We start from the raw sequence: 25,572 nt of genomic DNA on the forward strand, positions 1-25,572 counted from the left end.
GCTTTCTAAAGGAAATAGTCAAATCTAATCTTCTATTTTACACTAGAGATATAAAATAAGATTTGGGGGAGATGGGAGGAGGAGAAGGAGAGGGAATAGAAAAAGAAAATAAAACTGATATTTGTAAGAATGAGCATAAATATGCCAGACACAGTACTAAAGGCTTCACACACTAGGATAGTTTAAGTTGCAAGTGACATAAAACTCATCTGAAATGGCTTAAGCAAAAAAAAGGAGTGGGGAGACTTATTATTGTTCCTGAAAAATCCAGGAGTAAAGCTGTAGGCAACTCTAGATAGATTCGATCAACATCATGCAAACTTAGCTTCTGTTCAATTTCTTGACTCTACTTTCTGCTGCGTTGGATTCATTCATGATGACACAAGGTAGTACCAAGGATTTCAGTGCCAAGTATGATTATTTTAAAAAAACAGAGAGAAAGCGCAAGACCATTTTCCTCAAAGTACAATAATTTTGGAATTGAATCTTATTGACCTGAGTGGCTTGGCTTTAGTTATGTACCCATTATCCAGCCAGTCACTGTGGCCAGAAGGGATGGATAAACTGAGCAGTGTAACCTAGGCTACTTTCATCAGGGCTGAAAGTAGAGGAAGGGTGATTCCCCTAAAACAAAATTTGGGTAGTGTTCCACAAAAGAGGTAGTGGTGGCTGAGCAGCTGACATCCACCACACAGATGTTCTCTCATCTGGTCCTCCTGACTAGCCTAGAGGTCAGTAGTTAGTTAGCTAGACTACGTCATGCCATCTCTCAACAGGGTCCTGGATTTCTTGCATCTATTTCGTAGATCACCAGACAGAAGACCTTTACCATATGTGAACTGTTTTGGGCCCCTTCATGAGACCCAAAGCCAATCCAGTAGGAAAATAAAGATTAAAGGGAATTTGTGTGGGCAATGTGTTTTTTTCTCCCTAAAATAAGGAGTACTCTCTGCCCCATCTCCCAGGCCCAGCCTTGCCTGTCATCCCTCACCCCTATATAAATCAACCATTTCCACTGATCACTTAGTCTATTATAAAGTCTTATCTACTGTGATGATTTAACACAACACCTTGATGTTACATCTACTCCACTCTCAGGGCTTTGGGATGCCACTATAATCAGTAGGAAATTATCCCTAGTTGCCCAACCCAGCCCCAACTCTTGCCTTCCTACCAAGTCCCATAGCCTCTATCCAGCACTCGAAAGTATTGCTGAAATAGATAGCATTTTGTTTATTGTTCAGGTAGTTTATATTGCTGGTGAAGGCTATCATTTACTTTCTCAGCTGACTGAAGAAGACAAAACACACTCTTATGTGAACAATTTTTCTTTGTTTACTTGAAGATTATTTCCTGAACTTGTATACATTTACTTATGCTGCAGCTATGGAGAAACATCTTTGGAAACTGGAAGTAGGAACTTTAGGGGAGTTCTCATTTTACTTTCAATTCATCGTGTGGGGTTTTACACACTTGTTTATATTTAACTAAATGCCTATCAGAGTGGTTATCTTATGTGGAGTTGTTTAGAGGATGTCTGTGTGTCTTGTTTAAACATAAGAAATCCAAACATATGTAGCCGGGAATAACAACGATTACAAACATACATGTGTATTAGTTTTAAAACTTCCCTTCCTAGCCTTTATTTAAAATGGCAAATGCATACATCCACAGATCTTTTAGTACACACAGGCCTAGAATAAACAAGTCAAAGACCTAAAGAAGAAAAGAAACTAATAGATGTATTGGTTTTTTAAAAGCTAGTATTTCCACCTCAATGATAGAAAAGTTTCTTAGGGTTGCATATGGAACCAGACCTGTAATTCCTCTGCTGTGTGCATTCAGTGCTGTCAGATTCTAAATGTGCCATAGCTTTGTCCAGTACTGCTGACCCTGCCGTTTTCATTTGATAGATGGAGAAAATCTTGCTTTATCTATCCATACTTTTTAGATCCTGAGAACAGAACTGATACCTCATTCATTCATTTATTCATCCAAGTATTCAACAATTATTCATTGCTTACCAATTGCCAAACCCCAAGGTAGTTACTATTAGAAATGTAAAATTGTATTTCTAAAATTTAACAGTAAAAGAATAAAACACTGAATAACAATCATCCTAGCTTTATACAAAACTAACATTTTCAAGTCTCTTTATATTTATTGCTAAAAATCAACCCATAGTGAGGCTTTGTTTGGCAGTAAAGGATCACGGAATAACCTCTTATACTTCCAAGCCCACGATGTAGTTATTTTGAACAAATTCAATCTGCATTACCACTACATTCCACCTGCTTATTTTTAATAAATGAGGTGTCTTTGTCTAATGAACTAATATATCTAATGAGGCAGCTCTTAACCACCATTAAGTGAGGAATATAAAATTTGGGGCCCACATTTAGAAACAACTCACATGGGCCATCTGAAATGTAAAAGGGGCTGGGTGTGGTGGTTCACACCTGTAATCCCAAAACTTTGAGAGGCTAAGGTGGGTGAATCCCTTGAGTTTGGAAGTTTGAGACCAGCCTGGGCAACAAAGAAAGACCCCCATCTCTATAAAAAAAAAAATTAAAAAATTAGCCAGGCATGGTGGCACACACCTGGCAGTCCCAGCTACTTAAGAGGCTGAGGTGGGAGGATCGCTTGAGCCCAGGAGGTGGAGGTTGTAGTGAACCAAAATTGAGCCACTGCACTGCAGCCTGGGTAATAGATCAAGACACTGTCTCAAAAAAAAAAAAAAGTACAAGAAAAGAAAACTCAAATCAAAAAGTCAACGTACCAGTATACAGTATATTCTTTATTATGGAAGCTTATGCTTTAAGTTTATAAATCAAATTCCCTGGTAAATGTGATGAAAGTATAAAGAAATAGATATTTTGATGGTTTTACTTTTTAAAATAAATTTTAGGAAGAATTTGAAGATGATTGGGAATACTTTGCTTATTTTAATAGAAGTTGTTGAAATTTTGACTGAGTTGGTATCGCGCATTAATTAATTTGTTAATTAACTGAATATGTTTAGTTTGTGGCTTATAAGATTGCAGTTTTTTCCTTCTGGGACAAGAGATATGAACTCAATGAACTTGAACTACAGAGGAAAAATTGCTTGCTGATTGTTTTGAAGAGATTGAATGTTTTCAGCCTTAGACTTGATTGAGCTGTGGGTAGATTCAGATGATACTAATGACTTGTGGCTAAAATGCCTTCAACTCAATAAAATCATGATTTCAAGGAAAAAAAAAAAGAAATGTAAAATAAGATAAGATCCATAAATTCAGGTACCCCTCAATCTAGAGGGGAGACAAATAAATAGACAATGAAAATACAACGTGATAAATACTGTGAGTGTGGAGAGCACTTTCTTCCCATCTACATTGTTTTCTGGAATCTGCATTTCCCATTGATGAAGTGAAGTACAACAAAACCTCAGTAACTCTAATCCTTTGAAATGAAGTGAGTCAGATTTGATAGGCTGGTTTTTCAAATAGCATTTGATGAGCACTTATTGTGTGCCAAACCCTGAACTTCTCACTTTACATGGATTGAATCTGCACAGTAATCCTGAGGTTGGCATTGTTGTCTCTAGTGGGGCAAGAAAAAGAAGGGTTTACAAATTGGATTTGTATGCAAAAATGCCACACTCATACATAACTAACTGAAAACTAAAAATAAAATAAGATACATTTTAAACTAACAGATTAGCAAACATTACCCAGTGTTAAGAATGTGGAGAAATAAGGGCTCTCATTTACTACTACGGGGACTGTAATTTTGAAGGGCCATTTAGCTATATCAGAAATAATTTCAAATATGCTTACCCTTTGACTCAGCAATTCTATTACTAGGAATTTATCCTGGAGAGAGTCTCACATAAGTTCAACAAAGTATGTGAATTGTCTTAATTAGTTCGTGCTCCTATAACAAAATACCTTAGACAGGGTAGTTTATAAGCAGTATAAGTTTATTGCTCACGGCTCTGGAGACTGGGAAGTTCAGGATCAAGATACCAGTAGATTGGACATCTGGTGAGGGTTCACGCTTTCCTTCAAAGGTGGTGACTTCTTGATGCATTCTCACAGTGGAAACGGGAAACAAGTTCCCTCAAGCCTCTTTTATAAGGTCACTAGTCCCATTCAAGAAATTGTAGCCCTCATGACCAAATCACCTCCTAACGGCCCCACCTCTAAATAACAACACATTGGAGATTAGATCTCAAATATGAATTTTGGGGAGGCATAAACCTTCAGACCACAACAGAATAAATGTGTTTGTTGCAGCATTGTTTCTAACAGCAACAAACTGGAAAAAAAATGAAATTCCCAGCTCTGAAAGACTAGTAAACCATGGCAATTCATGTTATTAAATTAAGCAGATCCTCATGAACTGCTAGAAATCTATCCAAGATATGTTACATGAACAAAAGCAAGATATAAATGATAGCTATGGTAAGACTGTGTTTCCATTATTAAACAGGAAGTCAATATGCAGGCTCATGTGTAGAAAATTTCAGGAAAGGGTATTAAGAAACCATTGACAGCAGTTACCCTGGAGAGTGGGGCTGCCAGCTCTGATACCAAAGCAGTACTTTCATTTTTCACTTTATACACTTTCATCATGTTTGAATAACTTTTTTCTAAAGTTTTGTAATTTAGATAAAAGTAGTTTTAAAACACCAAAAATAATTTCATAATATCTTTCCTTTAAAGAATTACACTGTACATAACCATATCAGGGACTGAGAAGTTCCACTTAATTTTGTTTAAGCCAGGCATTTCAAAAATATATTCGTCCAAAGAATTATGTTGTTGTTTTGCCTAATAACTATTAATATGTCATGGTTCCTGTGGGAGGCACTGACTTAAGAAATTACAAAACAACAAGCAGCCTGAAGTCCTACAGGCAGGGAGTAGGGAGACAGAATTTCAGACTCAAGATCTGAAGCTCAACTGATATTCCTCAAAAGTGTACAGTCAGGATGAAGAAAGAGACCTGAATTGCTTATGCTAAATTAATCATATCTTGTTTCTTAGGGGTAAAAATATTACTCCAGAATTTTCTATAAATCTTAAATGGTACATCGTAGTTTCCTAGGAAGAGGTAGGTATAACCTTCAGCAGGAAGAGGAGAAAAAAACCACAAACTTTTATACTTGAATTATATTTCCTGGCATTTAAAAGGGTGTCATTTCACCTCTATCATTTCCCCCTTTTGAAATAGATAGTTAACCTGTAAAAAGGGAAGTAAGGGTTTGTCAGGCCATTTTGGTGTCTGCTGACAAGAATACAATTTCCACATTCATTTATCTTTCTGAATATTTTCCAGGCCAATTACCTTCTCCTATCACTTCTTTAGATCTTGTAATCCTTAAGTCTTCCAAATGAGGCTGTTAATTCCAACCTCTTCAATGGTTTTAACTAGATATGTAAACAACTGCTATTATCAATTAATACAGCCCCCTACCTCTAGGGACATAATATGGAAGAAAGTAAAACAAGCACTTTTCCTCAACGATGACAGGATAAAAGTGAAATATGTAAAGGGGAGGACTGTGAGTAAAACCATCTTTTCTCTGCATGGCCCATGCCATCATTTCAGAAGTATTTACTTCCAGAACTTTACTCTTCAATTAAAACTGTAAAATTGTGTTGAATGAATATAAATAGTACAAAAGTCCCTGCCATAGATAAAGTTGGAGGTAACAAAGTTGCCCAGGACATATTTGGTGAGGAGTGTTATCATAGCTGAATTTTGGCTGCTGTAACCTATATATAAGAACTAGATATGAGATTTTTAAAAAGCAAGTAAAATCTGCAGGTGGTCCCTCTGAATAGTGAGGCCTAGTTCTTGACCTGGGACCAGCAGTAGACACGCAGCCAAGGAGGTAGAATGCCAAAAGGCAGAGCACTTTGTGCTCTTTTGACTTGGCTGTGCTAGCAAGGCAAGAAAGAGGAGAGAGAGACATCAGGAGCCTGTTTACTTCTCTCTCAACCTCCCTTTCGCCTCCCCATCTTTCTCCTCTCTCTCTCCCTGGCTATCTCTTATCATCCAGGGAAAGGTAGATTTTTTTTGTTGGACTTACTGATATGATTGGCTTGGTCTCCATTACAGGTGCTGCTGGACCTGGGAGCCATATAAAAGAGCTAAATTGTAATAACTCTCATGGCTAGAGGGCAGTTGAGCCAGTTCCAAGTGGAGTGGAGAAAGGCAAACGTATCATCAACCTCCACCGCCATGAGAAAGGAGAGCAGACCACCACCCCTCAAACAGTGTGGCCCTCAGCTCCTTGTCCAACTTCTCTCTTTATGTGAATGTGTTTGTTTCTGAACTAAGTCCTCCCCTTTACTTAGAACATTCATTTGCATACACATCAATACTATACCATTTAGTGGATAATGATTCTGTTGTTATTTTGCATGTGTTTCTTTTCCCCCAGTAAGATGTAAACTCTTGAAGGACCTTAATACTGTATCTCATGGCAACAAATGCCAGACACCAGGATGCTCTTTTGATTGAATCAATAATTGAAGAAATATTTCATCCATTTATTTTTGGTCTTGATCTCTAACAGTAAAGTCTTCCACTCCTTAAATTTCTTTAGTCCTCTATTTTCTTGTCAGAGATATAATTTAGAGCTGGCCTTTGTGAACCCAACCACTGACCCTTGATACTTACTGCCAAAAATATAATTTTTCAGATGGAAAAAGTCTCTGGTGTATTTGCATGTGAATAAGGGTGTCCCAGGGAGTTTGAACTTTTAATACAAAGTTGTGAGAGCAAACCTAGGAGCAGAGATGCTGTGTACCTAAGAATGTACATTCTTCATGTGGCTACAGAAGTAGAAAATTAGAAATGGGTGAGAAATTTGGCTCAGAAGTAGAAAAACAATATCTAAGTTAATTTTTTCCTTATATCCAATTTTGTAGCCAATATTAAAAATGCATTTGTTCCCCAGTGCTTCGTTAAGTTTCTGTTACAATACTTAACATGGTTTAGGATTTTTTTCAGAGATAACTATTCTGGTTCATCATTATTATTAAATAGTACCAGCCTATTTTAATTACTGTAGCTTTATAATGTATTTAAATATATGAAAAAACAAGTCTCTACTCATTGAATTTCTTTATGAAAAATTTTAAGTGTTATTATTATTATATTTTACCTTTAGCGTCATTTTGTCAAATTGTAAAGGATGTTGCATAATTAATTAAAAATTATTTTTCTTACTAGTTATCACTGATACATAAGGAAATCAATTTTATGAAAAATTTTTCAACTTGATCAAGTTTATTTGATTCATTACTGTTTTCAACCATGTTTTCCTTCTTTCTAATAATTATGCATCTTTTTTCCATTTTTTATCTTATTGTACCAAGCAGAGCAATGTTAAATACTATTGGTGTTACTAAGAATTTTAGTTTCTGATTTTATTTTAAAAGTCAATATTATTTAATTGTAAGGTATGCTATAAACCATCATCTTAAGAGAGGTATTCTATCTCATTTTGAGGAAGTTACTTTTATTTCATATTTTCTCTGTTTTTCTCATGAATTGTGTTCATAGGTGCCTTTTAAATATACGTTGAAATCATCCTCTTTTACCCAATTGTACTTATAATATGCCATATTATAAGAGATTAATTACTAGAAAATCTATATGGTTATTGATGAATTTTTAAAATTAATATTGTTTCTGAACATTTCACTCATGAATTTTCTCTTTATAATCATATGGAAGAATGGTCTGTAGTTTAGTATGTGTTTATGTTCTTAAATGGTGATGTGTGTGTCTGCAATTGACATTATACTAGCTTAACAGTTTGAAAGAAATCACAAGTAAAGCAACCAGGTCCTGAAGTGTTTTTTGAAAAATTAATGTCTTGACTGCATTTTCAATTTCTTTTATTGATTTATGTATTTACATATTTATTTGCTTTATACGGATTTTCTTTTTGCTTGAGTCAATTGGGGTAAATTTTATTTTTAAGAAAAATTACCTTCTTGCTTTTAAGATTAAAAAATGTATTCACATGTACTATGTATTTTTGTGGCTTTAAAGAACTTCTCTGTTTGATGTATCCTGTCTGGCAGAGAAAGGCAATGGGGATGCTTGCCTGTCTTTAGGTGGAGTGGGAAAAAAAACAAAAAAGAAACAAAATGTCTTCCTGAGATGCCAAGCCACAAACCCACCCTTAGGCAGATTTGGTGCCAGAATTCATTCTGCCAGTATATTGTATAAATCCAGTTAAAGTGGTCATGGGCAATATTGCCCTAAGGCCTCTGGCAGAAACCAAAGCACATTTCTAAAGGAGCATTATTTAAACGCAGGCACAAAGAATCTTTCAGATAAAGTTCCTAGGAGCATGAGCTCACAATAGAAATATATATATATTATAAATAAATATATAGAGATAAATACATATATAGAGAGAATATAAAATTGTGTATGAGCATGTGCGTATATATATTTATCAATATAGATATATAGCTATGTAGACATCTCAAAACAGAAAACCATGCAATTATGAGCAATAGTCATCCAACAAGAACAACAACAAAAAAAGCCAGAGCCATTCTTATAAAACCTGAAGATTTTGGAATAACTAGACACACACTGTAGAATAACTATATTGAATATGTTGGAATAAATAAGAGTACTGATAGTATGACTAGGGAGAAAGAGACTATCAAAATTGATCATGCAGATTTGAAAAAGAACCAAATAGAATATTTACAAATGAAAAATAAATTTGAAATTCAAAGGACAAATTAAACATCAAAAAAACCACAGATGTAAGGAGAATGGTGAGCTAAAAGATAAATCACAAAAAATTACACAGAATTTAGCATGGAGAGATAAAGACAGAAAATACTGAAAATAGATCAAGACATATGAAGATAGAATGAGAATATCTAGTATGTCCCTAATTAGAATTTCATGAAAAGAGGTTAGAGAGAATGGGAATAAGGAAATATTGGGAGAACTAGTAGCTGAACAATTTCCAAAAGTAATGACAAAATTAAGTCTTCAGATTCAGAAATCCCAATGAAGTCAACAAAGGTAAACGAAAAGAAACTCAAATCTTAAAATAACTGAATAAAACTGAGCAACCCAAAGACAAAGAGAAAACCATAAAAGCAGCCAGATATAAAAGAAAAATTAACTGCAAAGGACCTACAATCAAATTAAGAAAGACCTCTCAGGCTGGACATGGTGGCTCACACATCCCAGAACTTTGAGAGGCTAAGGCAGGAGGATTGCTTGAGGCCAGGAGTTCAAGACCAGCCTGGGCAACACAGTGAGACCCTGTCTCTATAAAAAAATTAAAAACTAGCTGAGTGTGGTGGTCTTAGCTACTTGGGAAGCTGAGGCAGGAGGATTGCTTGAGTCTGAGAGTTCAAGACTGTAGTGAACTACAATTGCACCACTGTGCTTCAACCTGGGTGAGAGAGCAAAAAAAGAAAAAAAGAAAAGAGTTGGCTTCCTAACAGCCTCAAAAGAAGCTAACCTACATTGGTATCATATCTTTAAAGTCCTGAGAAAAATATTTTCAATTTATTATTATATACCAAGAAAAATTATATTTCACAAATGCAGATAAAATAAAGACATTTTAAGGAGAGCAAAATCTGAGAGAGTTCTGTCTCCATTAGAAGTTCATTTTAAGAACTTCACAGAATACTTTTGGAAGAGGAAAATGAGCCTAGAGGGAAAATCTGAGATCCAAGAAAGATGCTTTTCATGAATAAAAGCAAACATTAACTGTATAAGATAGAACCAAAGAAATAAAATAATCCTTAACAATAAAAGCATATAAACTTAGAGTTAGTAATCTAAGGCTCTAATATTATTTGGGAGGAGAATAAAGGTATTTATTCACTTTCACTTTTAATTTAATATAGATGCTTAAATATATGAGTATTCCCTAAAAATATAACCAAACTGTATAATTTCCAAGACAGTAGAAGATGAAAATGGAATAAAGTGTAAACATGGTTTAATCATAAAGAAGGCATTTTTTAAATTTAAAAAAGAAACATGCAAACATGCATGCTGAATAAGTGGGACAAATAGAAAGAAAAATATCCCTTAAAATAAAAAGCACATCTGGATGTAAAGAGGTTCACAGCATATTGTTAAAATATTCAAATATCAGGAAACTATTAACCTAACTTAGATATAAAGCAAAAATTGTCAAGACTGAAAGCAGAAATTGGCAAATTTACCATCATCAGGAGAGATACTTCTCTCAGTAACTGAAGTGGACCAAAAAATCATAATTTAATTCATGAGTACTATACAATCAATGAGATTGTTCTAATTAACTTTTGTAAAATGTTAATTCAGGCCAGGCATGATGGCTCTTGCCTACAATTCCAGCACTTTGGGAGGCTGAACTAGGCAGATCACCTGAGGCCATGAGTTTGAGACCAGCCTGGCCAACATGACGAAACCCTGTCTCTATTAAAAGTACAAAAATTAGCTGGGTATGGTGGCTCACGCCTGTAGTCTCAGTTTCTCAGGAAGCGAGACACAAGAATCACTTGAACCTGGGAGACAGAGGTTTCAGTGAACCGAGATTGTGCCACTGCACTCCAGCCTAGGTGACAGAGCAAGACTCTGTCTCAAATTAATTAATTAATTAATTAATTAAATTGGCTGGGCGCTGTGGCTCACACCTGTAGTCCTAGCACTTTGGGAGGCCAAGGCGGGCAGATTGCCTGAGCTCAGGAGTTCGAGACCAGCCTGGGCAACATGGTGAAACCCCATCTCTACTAAAATATAAAAATAAATAAATAAATAATTAAAATGTCAATTCAATACCTAGAAAATTCTATTCAAGTACACATAAAACACTTGTAAGAACTGACTATATTTGAGGCCAATGAACAAATCTTAAAGTAGCATTGCCTTAGTCCATTTTCACACTGCTGTAAGGAACTTCCCTGAGACTGGATAATTTAAAAAGAACAGAGGTTTAATTGACTCACAGTTCCGCATGGCTGGGGAGGCCTCAGGAAACTTATAATCATGGCAGAAGGCAAATGGGAAGCAAACTTGGACCTTTCTCACATGGCAGCATGAGAGAGAAGAGTGAGGAGTGAAGGGAGACGATCCCCTTATAAAACCATCAGATCTCATGAGAACTCACTCAGTTTCACAAAATCAGTGTAGGGGAATCCACTCGCATGATCCAATCACCTCACATCAGTCTCTCCTAGACACATGGGTATTACAGGGATTACAATTCAAGATGAGATTTGGGTGGAGACACAGCCAAATTATATCATTCCACCCCCGGCCACTCCCACATCTCATGTCCTCACATTTCAAAACACAATCATGCCTTTCCAACAGTCTGCCAAAGTCCTAACTCATTCCAGCATAAACCCAAAAGTCCAAGTCCAAAGTTTCCTCTGAGAAAAGGCAAGTCGCTTCCACCTATGAGCCTGTAAAATCAAAAGCAGGTTAGTTACTTCTTAGATACAATGGGAGTATAGGAATTGGATAAATGCTCCCATTCCAAATGGGAGAAATTGGCCAAAATAAAGGGGCTACAGGCCCCATGCAAGTCCAGAACCCAGCAGGGCAGCTATTCAATCTTAAATCTCCGAAATGATCTCCTTTGACTCCATGTCTCACATCCAGGTCACACTGATGCAAGAGGTGGACTCACACAGTCTTGGGAAGCTCCACCCTTGTGGTTTTACAGGGTACAGCCCTCCTCCCAGCTGTTTTCACAAGCTGGCATTGAGTGTCTGCACCTTTTCCAGCTGCATCGTGCAAGTTGTCATTGGTTCTACCATTCTGGGGTCTAGAAAATGGTGGCCCTCTTCTCACAACTCCAGCCAGCTTGAATTTCTCCCCAGAAAATTGGTTTTTGTTTTCTATTGCATCATCAGGCTGCAAATTTTCCACTTTTAAGCTCTGTATCCCTTTTAAACATAAGTTCCAATTTCAAATCATCTCTTTGTGAATGCATAAAACTGAATGCTTTTAAGAGCACCCAGACTACCTCTTGAACGCTTTGGTGCTTAGGAATTTCTTCCACCAGATGCCCTAAGTCATGTGTCTCAAGTTCAAAGTTCCACAGATATCTAGGGCAGGGGCAAAATGCCACTAGTCTCTTTGCTAAAGCATGGCAAGAGTGACCTTTGCTCCAGTTCCCAATGAGTTCCTCATTTCCATCTGAGACCACCTCAGCCTGAACTTCATTGTCTCTATCACTATCAGAATTTTGGTCAAAACCATTCAACAAGTCTCTAGGAAGTTCCAAACTTTCCCACATCTTCCTATCTTCTTCTGAGCCCTGTAAACTGTTCCAACCTCTGCCTGTTACCCAATTCCAAATTCTCTTCCACATTTTCAGGTATCTTTATATCAGTACCCCACTCTCTGAGGTACCAATTTACTGTATTAGTCTGGTTTCACACTGCTATAAAGACATACCTGAGACTGGGTAATTTATAAAGAAAAGAGGTTTAATTGACTTACAGTTTTGCATGACTGGGGAGGCCTCAAGAAATTTACAATCATGGCGGAAGGTGAAGAGGAAGCAAGTTTGGGCCTTCTCACATGGCGGAAGGACAGAGAGAAGGGTGAGAAGCGAAGTGGGGACAGCCTCTTATAAAATCATCAGATCTCATGAGAAGTCACTCACTATTACAAGAACAGCATGAAGGGAAACCACGCCTATGATCCAATCACCTCACACCAGTTCTCTCCCTAGACACGTGAGGATTATAGGGATTACAATTCAAGATGGGATTTGCCAAAACCATCTATGGTTCAAGCCAAACCATATCAATCAGAGAGACCAATGCAATTGAGATAGAATTTATTTTAAAAATGCATGTTATGATAAGTAGCATGTAGTTGGATGTGACCCAGTATGACAATCTTTTTCTTTAAATAAGTAAATTTAACCTATTAATGGTTATAACTGATATGACCATGAATCTGAAGCAGCTACAGTGCTTTCTTCAAAACAAATGTTAATTTCTGTTTGGAGACTCGGCAACTTCTGTAGCTTTTGATTGTAAGTATTTAATGCTTGAGCCTTCTAAATCTTAGTGCTCTATTAGCAGTTGATGATTATAATGCTGCTGATACTGCTGAGGTTGCTGCTGTTTTTATCAACATTTGGTGTCCTGACCTTCACTCAGAATTGTAGACTAAAAACTGCTGTGGCTATTTCACACTCATTATGATGGCTATTATTAAAAACAAAAACAGAACAAAACAGCAAATAAGTGTTGGTGAGGATGTGGAGAAATTGGAACCCTTGTGCATTGCTGGTGGGAACGCAAAATGATGCAGCCTATGGAAAATTATATGGTTGAGTCATCAAAAAACTTAAAGATAGGATTCTCATATGATCCAGCAATTCCACTTCTGAGTATCTACCCAAAAGAAGTGAAAGCAGGGACTTGAACTGAATTTGTACAGCAATGTTCATAACAGCATAATTTACAATCACTAAAAGGTAGAAGCAACTCAAGTGTCCATTGAAGGGTGAACGGATAAGCAAATTGTGATATATGCATATGGTGGAATATCATTCGGCCTTAGGAAGGAAGGAAACTCTGACTTACTACAAAATATATGAACTTTGAGGACATTATGCTAAGTGAAATAAACCAGTTACAAAAGGACAAATGTTGTATGACTCCAGTTATATGAGGTGCCTAGAGTAGTCAAATTAATACAGATAGAAATAGAATGGTGGTTGCCAGGGGCTGGGGGAAGAGAGAATAGGTACTTGTTGTTTAAGGGATATGGAGTTTCAGCTTAGGAAGATGAAAAAGTTTAGGAGATGGATAGCGGTCATTGTTGGCTTTTAAAAAATAAATTCAGGTGGCACGTGCAGATTTGTTACATGGGTATATTGTGTAATGCTGGAGTTTGGGCTTCTAGTAAACCCATTACCCAAATATTGGACATAGTACCCAATACGGAGTTTTTCAACTCTCTCCCCACTCACATCCTTACCCTTTCTGGAGTGCCCAGTATCTATTGTTTCCATCTTTATATCCATGTGTACCCATTGATTAGCTCTTACTTATAAGTGAAAACATGGGGTATTTGATCTTCTGTTTTAGTTATTTTTTTGCAAAGGACATGATTTCTTTTTTTTATGGCTGCATAGTATTCTGTGGTGTATATATACCACATTTTCTTTATCCAGTTCACAATTGATGGACACTTAAGTTGATTCCCTGACTTTGCTATTATGAATAGTGATGCAGTGAACATACGTGTGCAGGTGTCTTCTTGATAAAATGATTTTTTTTTCCTTTGGGTAGATACTCAGTAGTGGGATTGCTGAGTAGAATAGTAGTTATATTTTTAGTTCTTTGTGAAATCCCCATACTGTTTTCCATAGGGGTTAAACTAATTTACATTCCCACCAACAGTATATAAGCATTCCTTTTCTCTGCAGCCTTGCCAGCATCTGTTGTTTTTTGACTTTTTAGTAATAGCCATGCTGACTGGTGTGAGATGGTATCTCATTGCGATTTTAATTTGCATTTCTCTGATAATTAGTGATGTTGAACATTTATCCATATGTTTGTTGGTTGTTTGTATGTCTTCTTTTGAGAAGTATCTGTTCACGACCTTGCCCCACTTTTTAATGGGGATGTTTTGTTTTGTTTTTCTTGTTGATTTGTTTAAGCTCCTTATAGATTCTGGATATTAGACTTTTGTCAGATGCACAGTTTGTAGATATTGTCTCCCATTCCGTAAATTATCTGTTTACTCTGTTAATTAGTTTAATTAAATCCCATTTGTCTATTTTTGTTTTTGTTGCATTTGCTTTTGAGGTCTTAGTCATAAATTCTTTGAATATGCCAATGTCCAAAGTAGTTTTTCCTAGGTTTTCTTCTAGTATTTTTATAGTTGCCGGTCTTACATTTAAGTATTTAATCTATCTTGACTTAATTTTTGTCTATGGTGAAAGGTGGTGTTCCAGTTTCATTCTACTGCATAATGCCTAGCCAGTTTTCCCCCACATAATTTACTGAATAGGGTGTCCTTTCTCCATTGTTTGTTTTTACTGACTTTGTCAGGATCAGTTAGTTGTAGGTATATGGATTTATTCTGGGTTCTGTATTCTGTTCCATGAATCTTTGTCTATTTTTATACCAATACCATGCTGATTTGGATACTGTAGCCTTGTAGTATACTTTGAGTTTGGGTAATGTAATGCCTCCAGCCTTGTTCTCTTTGCTTAGGATTGCTTTAGCTAATTAGAATTGTTTTTTTCTAATTCTGTGAAAAAGTGATGTAGGTAATTTGGTAGGAACTTCACTGAATCTGTAGATTGCTTTGGGCAGTATAATCATTTTAACAATATGGATTCTTCCTCTGTATGAGCATGGGATGTTTTCCCATTTGTTTATCATCTATGCATTCTTTCATCAGTATTTTGTTATTCTCCTTGTATAAATATTTTACCTTATTAGTTAAATGTATTTTTAGATATTGTATTTTTTTGTGGCAAATGTAAGTGGGATTGAGTGTTTGATTTGGTTCTCAGCTTGAGTGTTGCTGGTGTATAGGAATGCAACTGATTTTTTTGTGCATTAGTTTTGTATCCTGAAACTTTACTGAAGTCATTTATCAGGTCTAGGAGTCCTTTGGAGCAGTCATTAGGCTTTCTAGGTATAGGATCATGTCATCAGCTAGCAGAGATAATTCTACTTCTTCTTTTCCTGTTTGTGTTACTTTTATTTCTTCTTCACACCTAATTGCTCTGACTAGGACTTCCAGTAGTATGTTGAATATGAGAAATGAGAGTAGACATCCTTGTCTTGCTCCCATTCCCAGGGAGTGTATTAGTCCATTTTTACACCGCTATAAAGAACTGCCAGAGATAATTTATAAAGTAAAGAAGTTTAATTGACTAACAGTTCTGCATGACTGGGAAGGCCCCAGGAAACTTGCAATCATGGCAGAAGGGGAAGCAGGCACTTCTTACATGGCAGCACATGAGAGCACCTGTGAAGGAGGAAGCGTCAAACACTTAAAAAACCATCAGATCTTGTGAGAACTCACTGTCATGAGAATAGCATGGGGAAAACTGTCCCCATGATCTAATCACCCCCAACCCCCGACACGTGGGGATTGCAATTTTCAATGAGATTTGGGTGGGGAAGAACTCCTCAACTATGTTTTGGAATGAGTTGGGGAAGAACTCCTGCTCAGTGTTTTGGAATCGTTTCATTCAGATTGGTACCAGCTTCTTTGTAGGTCTGGTAGAATTTGGCCATGAGTCTGTCTAGTCCTGAATTTTTTTGGTTTCTAGATTTTTTATTACTAATTCAATTTTCTAACTCATTATTGGTCGGTTCAGCATTTTAATTTCATCCTGATTCAATCTTGTGAAGTTGTGTGTTTCCAGGAATTTATCCATCTCCTGTAGGTTTTCTAGGTGGTGTGCATAGAGATATTCATAATAGCCCCTGAGAATCTTTTGTATTTATGCGGTATCAGTTGTAATGTCACCCTTGTCATTTTTTTGATTATGCTTATTTGAATATTCTCTCTTTTTCTTGGTTAATGTAGCTACTGGTCTCTCAGTGTTGTTTATCATTTCAGAGAACCAACTTTTCATTTCATTGATCTTTTGTATATTTTGTTGGTCACAATTTTATTTCATTCTGCTCCGATCTTTGTTAATTCTTTTGTTCCTCTAGCTTTGGGTTTGGTTTGTTCTCATTTTTCTACTTCCTTTAGATGTGACATTGGGTTGTTAATCTGAGATCTTTCTATCTTTTTGATGTAAACATTTAGCAGAATAAACTTTCCTTTTAGCCCTGCTTTTGCTGTATCCCAGGGATTTTGGTATTTTGTTTCTATTTTCACTTGTTTCAAAACATATTTTGATTTGTGCTTTAATTCTTTTGTTTACCTAAAAGTCATTTGGCAGCAAGTTGTTTGTTTGGTTTCCATGTACTTATGTGGTTTTTGATAGACCTCTTGGTATGATTCCTGATTTTATCCCACTGTGGTCTGAGAAGATGCTTGATATGATTTTGATGTTTTTAAATTTATTGAGATTTTCTATATGGTCAATCTTATAATCAATTTTAGAGACTGTTCCATGCACAGATGAGAAAAACATACTTTCTGTGGTTGTTGGGTGTAGTGTTCTATGGCATTTACTGGGTTCATTTGGTTAAGAGTCCAATTTAAGTCCAGATTTTCTTTGTTATTTTCTGCCTCAATGTTCTATCTAGTGCCATCAGCATGGTGTTGAAACCCCCCACTATTATTGTAAGTCTGTCTGTCTCTTCTCTTACGTCTAGTAGTATTTGTTTTCTAAATCTTGGTGCTCCAATGTTGAGTGAACATATATTTAAAATAGTAGAATTTTCTGATTGAGTTGAACCCTTTATCATTATATAATACTCTTCTTTGTCTTTTTTTTTTAATATGGTTGTTTTAAAGTCTCTTTTATCTCACACAAGAATAGCAACCTTTACTCTTTTTTGTTTTCCATTTGTGTGACAGATTTTCTCCATTCTGTTACTTTGAGACTGTGGCTGTAATAATATGTGACATTGGTCTCTTGAAAACAGTAGATGGTTGGGTCTTGTTTTTTTTATTCTAGTTTGCCAATCTATGTTTCTCAGGTGGGGCTTTTATGCTGTTATGTTCAAGGTTAATATTGATATGTGAGGTTTTGTTCCTGCCATAGTGTTAGCTAGTTACTTTGTAGTCTCAATTGTGTAATTGCTTTATAGGATCTGTGTACTTTGGCATTATGTGTGCTTTTATGGTAGCAAGCATCGTTCTTTTGTTTTCATGTTTAGAACTTCTTTGAACTTTTCTTGTAGGACTGGTCTGGTGATGAAGAGTTCCCTTAGCATTTGCTCATCTGGGAAAATTTTATTTTTCCTTCATTTATGAAGCATAGTTTGGCAGGGTATAAAATTCTTTACCGACTATTTTTTTCCTTAAGAAAGCTAAAAATATACCCCCAATCTCTTCTTGCTTGTAAGGCTTCTACAGAGAAGTCTGCTGTTAGTCTAATGGTATTTCCTTTATGGATCATTTATCCCATTTTTTCAGCTGCCTTCCTTTGAGATTTTTTTTTTTTCGTGTTGATCTTGGATAGTTTGATAATTATAGGCCTTGGTGATTATCATCTTGTGTAGATCTTGTGGGAGCTTTTTTAATTTCTTATATCTGGATGTTGACGATTCTAGCAAGGTTAGTGAGATTTTCCTGAATTACTCCCTCAAATATGTTTTCCAGGTTGCTTTCTTTTTCTACTTCTCTCTCAGGAATACCAAGCAGTTATAGGTTTGCTCACTTTACATAATCCCATATTTCTCAAAGGCTTTATTCATTTTTCTAAATTCTTTTTTATTTTTGTCTCATTGGATTAATTTGAAAGACCAATATTCAAGCTCTGAAATTCTTTCTTCTGCTTAGTCTAGGTTATTGTTAAAGCTTCCAACTGTATTTTGAAATTTTTTCAGTGAATTTTTTTCATTCCAGAAGTTCTAATTGTTTGGGGTTTTTCGTTTGTTTTTTTGTTTTTGTTTTTGTTTTTGACACAGCTATCTCATCTTTTATATCCTGAATTGTTTTTCTAGTTTCTTTGTATTGGATTTCAACTTTCTCTTGGATCTCATTGAGTTTCCTTAAAATCCATATTTCGAATTATTTATCTGCCATTTCAGACTTTTCATTTTTGTTAGGACCTATTGCTACAGAGCAAATGAAATGCTTTGGAAGTGTCAATCCACTCTGAGTTTTTTTTACTGCTAGAGTTCTTGCACTGATTCCTTCTCATATGAGGCAGCTGTCACTGTTTATTTTTTTGTTTGCTGTCATTTGGATAAGACTTTTACATTTTGTAATTCTTTTTAATCTTGTGGGTATGTTGTATGTTGTGTATGATCATTTGGCCTCCTTTCCAGGTGCTTTCAGAGGACCAAGGTGCTGTATGGGTCCTTCATTGTGGATAGCTTTTGTGTGGTGGCTTTCTCAGATGCTGCTTCTTGTAGCAATGTATTCAATGTATGAGCCAACACTCTATCTACTGTTTGGCTGAGGATGTGGAAGTCTCATCACATGCACTAGCACTCAGCCCTTCTGGCAGCAGGTGTTTTATTTGTTGGTGGAGTTCAAGCTCTAGTCCAGTAGGTGGCACTTACAAGTAAGAGCTGGCCCACCCACAGGTAGATTGTTGGAGCATGCTGAGGTCTTTGGGGAAGGAGCAGTGGGGGAGGTGCACCAGCTGCAGGAATGCCAACTGCTTCCCGTATCACACCATGTCACAGGGCTCACAAACTTCAGTTCATAAAGACTTTTTCCTTTGGTTCCCAGCTGCAATGTGGCTATGGGCTACTGATACACCATTTTGGCAGCTACCACTAAGATGGGCTTGGGGCAGAGCCTCTTCCTCCAGTCCAGAGCGGACAACTCTGTGGCTTGTCTGTCCTCCATTGCCAGGATGCTGCTGTTTTGTGTAGGGTCAGGGAGTTGGGCCCTGCCCTTTGTGCAAGCCCAAGCAGCACAGGCTCACTTTTAGCAAGTGTGGAGTCACTACAAAAAGTGTGATAAGTGCTTTCTCCAGGTGCACATATACCAGCCCCCAGCCAGGAGAACTACTACTGCATCCTCAACAGTGCTAAAGGTGGCAAGGGGCGGATGATTCCCTTTCTACAACCCTTCCTAATCATCAGTTCTACCCCCTTCACCAATTGGTGCCACTTCCTTCATTTCCTTTGTCCCAAGGGAGACTTTAGTGGGCTGTGCTCCCCATTCCCTTCAAGGCAGCCCACCAAGGGTGAGATCTCCAGGGCTCCCACAGCTCCACAGGGACCCACCAGCCCCCTGTGTTTGCCAGAGACAGAGTGGGTTGTGGGGTATGTTTGTGGGGAATCTCGTGGTGTGGTGACTCAAGGGCGGAGATTCCCTGGGCAGGGCAGTGTCCCACCACAGGTGCACAACCAGCATGACTCAGTTCGGCCATGTCAGTTCAGGTCTGAGGGGAGTATAGGCATGCTTAACATGAGCTGGCCACTTGGTTCTCTGCCCCTGGAAAATTTCCCCAAGTCACCACTGACAGCATTGCCCTTGATCTAGAGGGGAGAAGGGCTCCCCAACAGTTTGACAGTCAGTGAATTGTTCCAGGAGTGAAGGGAGCAGAGAAACACTCCCACTACCCCTTACCAAAGGGTTCTGAGTTCCTCAGGGGTCAATCTCTGCCAGACCCTTGCTGCTTTTTTTTTCCCTGTATCTCAGCTTTTTCCCCTGGGCACTCTGACAGGTCCTGGATCTCTTCTGTCAGTTTTTCATTTGGAACTTGTCCATTCACAGGTAACGTTGATCTTTCTGAAAAGTTCTGGCATCTGATGTCACTAGACAGGCATCTTGAAAACCAGAAGCTTGATGGTAACTGTTATAGAACAAAGTGAACACACTCAATGCTACTGAACTGTATACGTAAAATAGGTTAAAACAGTAAATTTTATGTTATGTATATCTCACGAAACACACAAAAAATCAAATCCTGCTCTGCCTATACCCAGGAATAGTCTTCCATTGTCCCTGGGGTGTTGATATAATGATCAGTCTTAATGCTTTGAGAGAAGTCAATTCTGTTATCCCTTTCTAAAGCCGCTCTTTCAACAGTGGAGAGGTGAAAACAAGAATATTACTTAGGAATGCCTTCTGTTTGTGTAGCACTTTATGTTTGAAGGAAGGCTTTTATGTGGGTAATTCATTCAATCCTCATAGCAGGCTTGTAAGGTCGGTAGTGTTGCTCCCTTTTAATTGATGGAAAAAAGTGAAGCCTGAGAGATTAAGTTGTCCATGATTACAGGGCTATTAAAGGTTGCAGAGGTTCAAATATTTATCTTCTGACTCTGTAGCCATTGATTTCCCAAAGTAGAGAAATAATTGTCAACTTACTATGAGCTTTACATTTAAAATGCCAAAAACTAGGTAATATTCTTCTTAAACTGAATAAAGAAAAGAAAAAGAAAAATAGCATCATTAACTTCCCAGTGACCAAGGAATAATGATTATGCTGAATTTATGCTCTAAATCCTATTAACATATTTGTGGCTTTTTATACTGCTCTATTTTCAAACTTTGGTCACGTTTAAATTCTGCTTGGCTCTTTGTATTTTTAGACTTTAGCTTCTGAAAATATGCTCTAATTTAGGGTTGGGGGAGCTTTTCCCCAAAACTTACGGTTTTCAGTCATAGCTATTCAAATTTTCATCTAAATTTTCAAAATAAATATATGATTCCAATAAAAATAAGTAGCCAGGTTGTTCTCTCGTTGTTATGCAAGAACTATTTCACTTTAGGTCTTAAATTTCATTTTTTATTGCTCTCCGTGGAGTGGATGGTTAATGTAAATGGAAGAAACCTGGCATCACACCATCATTGGTCTTAGTGACTTTATGAGTTCCCCCTAGAGCAAATAGCTGGGTCAGTGCAACCTCCCAGTTCTCAGCATGCAGCTAGCATTCATTTTCCTTTGAAGCCTGCCATGGATAAGTCAACTCAGAGCCTCAACTTCTCTGCTTCAGAATGCTGACCTAGTAGTTTTCTCTGTTGCTGGGAAGATGTGGTACTGTATGTGTCTCATGCGTCCATGTGAAGAGACCCCCAAACAGGCTTTGTGTGAGCAACAAGGCTGTTTATTTCACCTGGTTGCAGGCAGGCTGAGTCCGAAAAAGGAGTCAACAAAGGGTGGTGGATTATCATTAGTTCTTACAGGTTTTGGGATAGGCGGTGGAGTTAGGAGCAATGTTTTGCAGGCAGGGTTTGGATCTCACAAAGTACATTCTCAAGGGTGGGGGAGATTATAAAGTACATTGATCAGTTAGGTTGGGGCAGAAATAAATCACAATGGTGGAATGTCATCAGTTAAGGCTATTTTCACTTTTGTGGATCTTTAGTTACTTCAGTCCATCTGGATGTATATGTGCAGTTCACTGGGGATATGATGGCTTAGCTTGGGCTCAGAGGCCTGACAGTATGGAAGAGGGGTGGCATTGATACCCCATCACTGTGAACAAGCCTCCCTTAATTTATTAACTGATAACATAAATAACACTTCCTAAGGCAATATGCAACAGATTTCTCACTGTGGTAGTATTCTGTGAAAGAAATTGAGATTTCCCACTCCTAAGTCCTTCCCTCTGTACAGAACCTGTAAAGTCTTCACCGACAGGTTACACATTGAACATTCAAAGAGACGGCCCCTCTGTTTCCTCTTTCAAGTTGTTTCAGCTACTGTGAGGTGAAAATACTGTACAGTCCAGCTTACCGTTGCATTTTACTGCACATATTCTGAATTCAGGTCCCTCACCTCATATACGTGAAACTCTTCGGAAGCATTCACTGCACTTTAAAAAGTTTGCAGCATGTTGGGACTCTCTTCTCTTGTGTTTTGCCATAAAATTCATAAGCCAGGGTTCCTTGTGCTGAGTGCAATGGAAAAATGAAGTACTTTCATAAAACATGACTCACACCTATAATTTAGGCAACACTCCGGAAGCTTTACCCATGTATCTGGCTTATTGCTTCCATTCCCATAGCTTACATTTATTAAGCACCTACTCTGTGTCAGAAACTATGCTGAGTATTTCATGTGTACTACGTTATTTAATGCACATCATAGACCTATGTGGTGGCTACTAACTTATTCTCATTAAAAAAAAAAAAAAAAACCCTGAAATGTAAAGAGATTAAGCAGGCACATAGTGAGTAAGTGGCTTATGTCAACTCTTTCTTTCCTGTGTCAATTGTACTGCTGTAACTCAAATAGATCATTGTATTACCTTTTACAATCCCAAGTTAAAGAATTTCCAGAATCAGGTTTGACATCTCCTATCAGTGCCTTACACACTTTAATATTCTCTTCTCTCAGGAGGGGGAGGTTCCAATTTTCATATTATATTCGTATGTTTTACATCTATCATTATTTTCCTCTCAGCTTTCTCTTCTGCATGATTCAAACAAATAATAGCAGACAAATTCTTGTTAATATTCTTCCAAGATGGTGCTTTCTAATGTCTCAGTTACTTATGTTTCTTTCAACTCAGACTTGATTGCTCTATATTCTACTAAGGAGTGAATGATACAAAGCAGATACTCATTATTTGTGATTACGAACAGACAGCAAAAAAATCAATGGCAAACAAAAATGGAAAGTTGCCTCATGTTTTGAATGAGACAGACTTTTATTTTTAATGCTGATTAAAACATAAAGAAATGGTAATTAAAACATAGAGAAGAATATTATGAGGACAAGCCTGTTTTTTAGAGAGGAGCTTGGTTTCTTTTTGTTCTGACATTTGTGTAATTTCAACAAAATATATTTCAACCCATTAAGCATTAATTGAATGAGACAAGTATTTATTGAATATCTACTTTGTTCTCAGAATTTATGAAGATTATAGACTCTGTATTAAAAACTGGACCCTGCCCTGAAGAGCTAGAAATTTTGTGAATGAGAGAAGACAAACCTAAATATAATTATATCCAAGGCAGTTCATATTAAATGAACTTCTACCCTTTCTTTCAGTTCTTTAGCAATATCTGACAATCTGTTCACTAAAACTTCTCTTTAATCTGTCTTCCTCTTCAGAGAAGTTTGATTTTGAATTTCAGAAATGCCTACTTTATGCTTTAAAGATTAGAATAAGTTTTTCCTCCATTTATTGCTTGATTATTGTGATCAATTCTTTAGTTTGAATTGCAATCCTGAGAGATGCTTGCCTCCTACCCACTTTAAGATGCATCTTTATGATCCTCTTATGCCACAGAGTCATCAGAAATTGGGCCTTCCCTCGTGATTCACACCACTGTCCCATTTGGAGTTACATACTTGGAACACAGCATTGAGGATGTGCAGGAGTTAATCTTCCAGCAGCTGGAAAACATTTTGCCAGGTTTGCCTCAGCCAATTGCTACCAAATGCCAAAAATGGAGACATTCACAGGTAATCAACTAATCCAGTGGTCTAAGCACAACAATTTTCTTAATAGGCTAACAGAACTGATGTTACTTCTTTATCTTTTGCATTCTCTAGTAAAAAAAATTAACTATGTGATCTTTGGAGCAAACATGTGTTTGCCCAACACATAAATATAACTTCTGCGGGTTTTATTGTCCTGCTGTTTCTCAACAAGAAGTGCATACAATATTCACCAATGTTATCTTCAAATTCTATCTCAAGACTTACAAACCTTGATATTCTGAGGTCTTCTCTTCAGACAAGGCAGCTTATATCTCCAAATGCAGCTGTTTCTTTGGGCTTCTTCTATGTCAGTACTGTGGATACTTAGAAACCACTATAACTTCCCAAAATTTTGCAATATGTCAAATTAACCTTGTAAGTGTATTTTGCTACCACAATTTTCATTTTTATTAAGTTTCCACTTTGGTTTTGACTGCTGCCAGCTGAGCTCTCTGTGGGAGAGAGATAAGTACCTGCATAGGACAGCTAGTTGAGCTGTTTTTCAGGGTTAGATTAAACCTGCTGATCACTCTACTAGTTCAAACTTAAAGCTCCTTATACTAAGTAAATGTTGACTTTTTCTGAAAATTTCTGCATATTTCAATGGAAGTGAGTATTCGTAGAAAAAGTCTTTTGATCCGTAAACTCAGTAGTGAAGTCATTTAGGGGACAATGAAGCAAAGGGCAGATACAGGAGAAAAAGCAGTGAGTTTTCCATTTTTTTCCTGGGATTTCTGAGCTTGTTGACAAACTGATTTACCATCCCTATTGGTTATCCAAGCTGTAAAGCCTTTAGAAAAAGTGGTGTTGTGGGAAATTGCAGTTGGTTTTGTATATTCTAAAGGCTTTCCAAAATCAGAGGAAATAGTAAATTACTTCCTAAAATATTGCAGCAGGTCTATGTTTTACTCTTATCTTCTCAAGTTAAATTATACAGTGAACCTTTGGGAAAATATTTACTTAAGCATGTCATGGTCACTTTTGAAGACTTTACTTTTTCCTTTTAAAAGCATTGAAAAATCTAAATAGCTATTCTCTTTAAGTGATATTGAACTCAATTTTAAGTTAGCTTGAATAAGAAAACAGGGAAATAATCTTGTTGATACATTTTGAAGCTAGATATGTTACACATCAGGTCGCTTTGTGATTTATAAATACTCCTTTAAAAGAAACATTCATTTATGAGGTTTCCTCTCATGCCTTTCTTGTAATTTATTAATAAGCTGAAAAAGTGGGTTTAAAAATCTACTTATTTCTTAATATTTGATGTGTTAATAAAAATAGATTTGTCCTAACCACAAAATGGCCTAATCAAAGTTGTGCAATATCACAAAATTTAATAAAAATCTTTGAACACAATGTACCTCCAAACCCTAGCAATGATTTTGTTACAATTTGGATGTTGAAATTATTTCACTATATTTACAACTCTGAAGTCATGAAGTCTACATTGGCTGCAAAACCTGAAAAGGAGTAAGTTATCATGCAGACTTAGAAGTTTGCATGTTCCACTATTCATATACTTCTCATAGTACCTTGAGGATCATTTTACAGAACATAACATTCATTTATGG

General features: G+C 36.8%; 1 protein-coding gene across 6 annotated transcripts in view; it reads left to right on the plus strand.

Moving 5' to 3' along the window:
• The window catches only part of LOC105480820 (renalase, FAD dependent amine oxidase), a 402,948-nt gene that overhangs the window by 248,990 nt on the left and 128,386 nt on the right, over positions 1 to 25,572 (plus strand). For 5 of the 6 annotated variants that reach the window (XR_986616.3, XM_071069535.1, XM_011739995.3 and 2 more), the window contains exon 6: positions 23,805 to 23,980. Coding sequence is in view for 5 of the 6 variants with exons in the window: in XM_071069535.1 (XP_070925636.1) it covers positions 23,805 to 23,980 (176 nt within the window). In the remaining variant the exon portion in view is untranslated. The remainder of the gene's footprint in view (positions 1 to 23,804; positions 23,981 to 25,572) is intronic. The other variant, XM_011740016.3, reaches the window with a different exon arrangement.

The sequence above is a fragment of the Macaca nemestrina genome, chromosome 9 (assembly GCF_043159975.1).
Source record: "Macaca nemestrina isolate mMacNem1 chromosome 9, mMacNem.hap1, whole genome shotgun sequence".
Classification (NCBI taxonomy): Eukaryota; Metazoa; Chordata; class Mammalia; order Primates; family Cercopithecidae; genus Macaca; species Macaca nemestrina.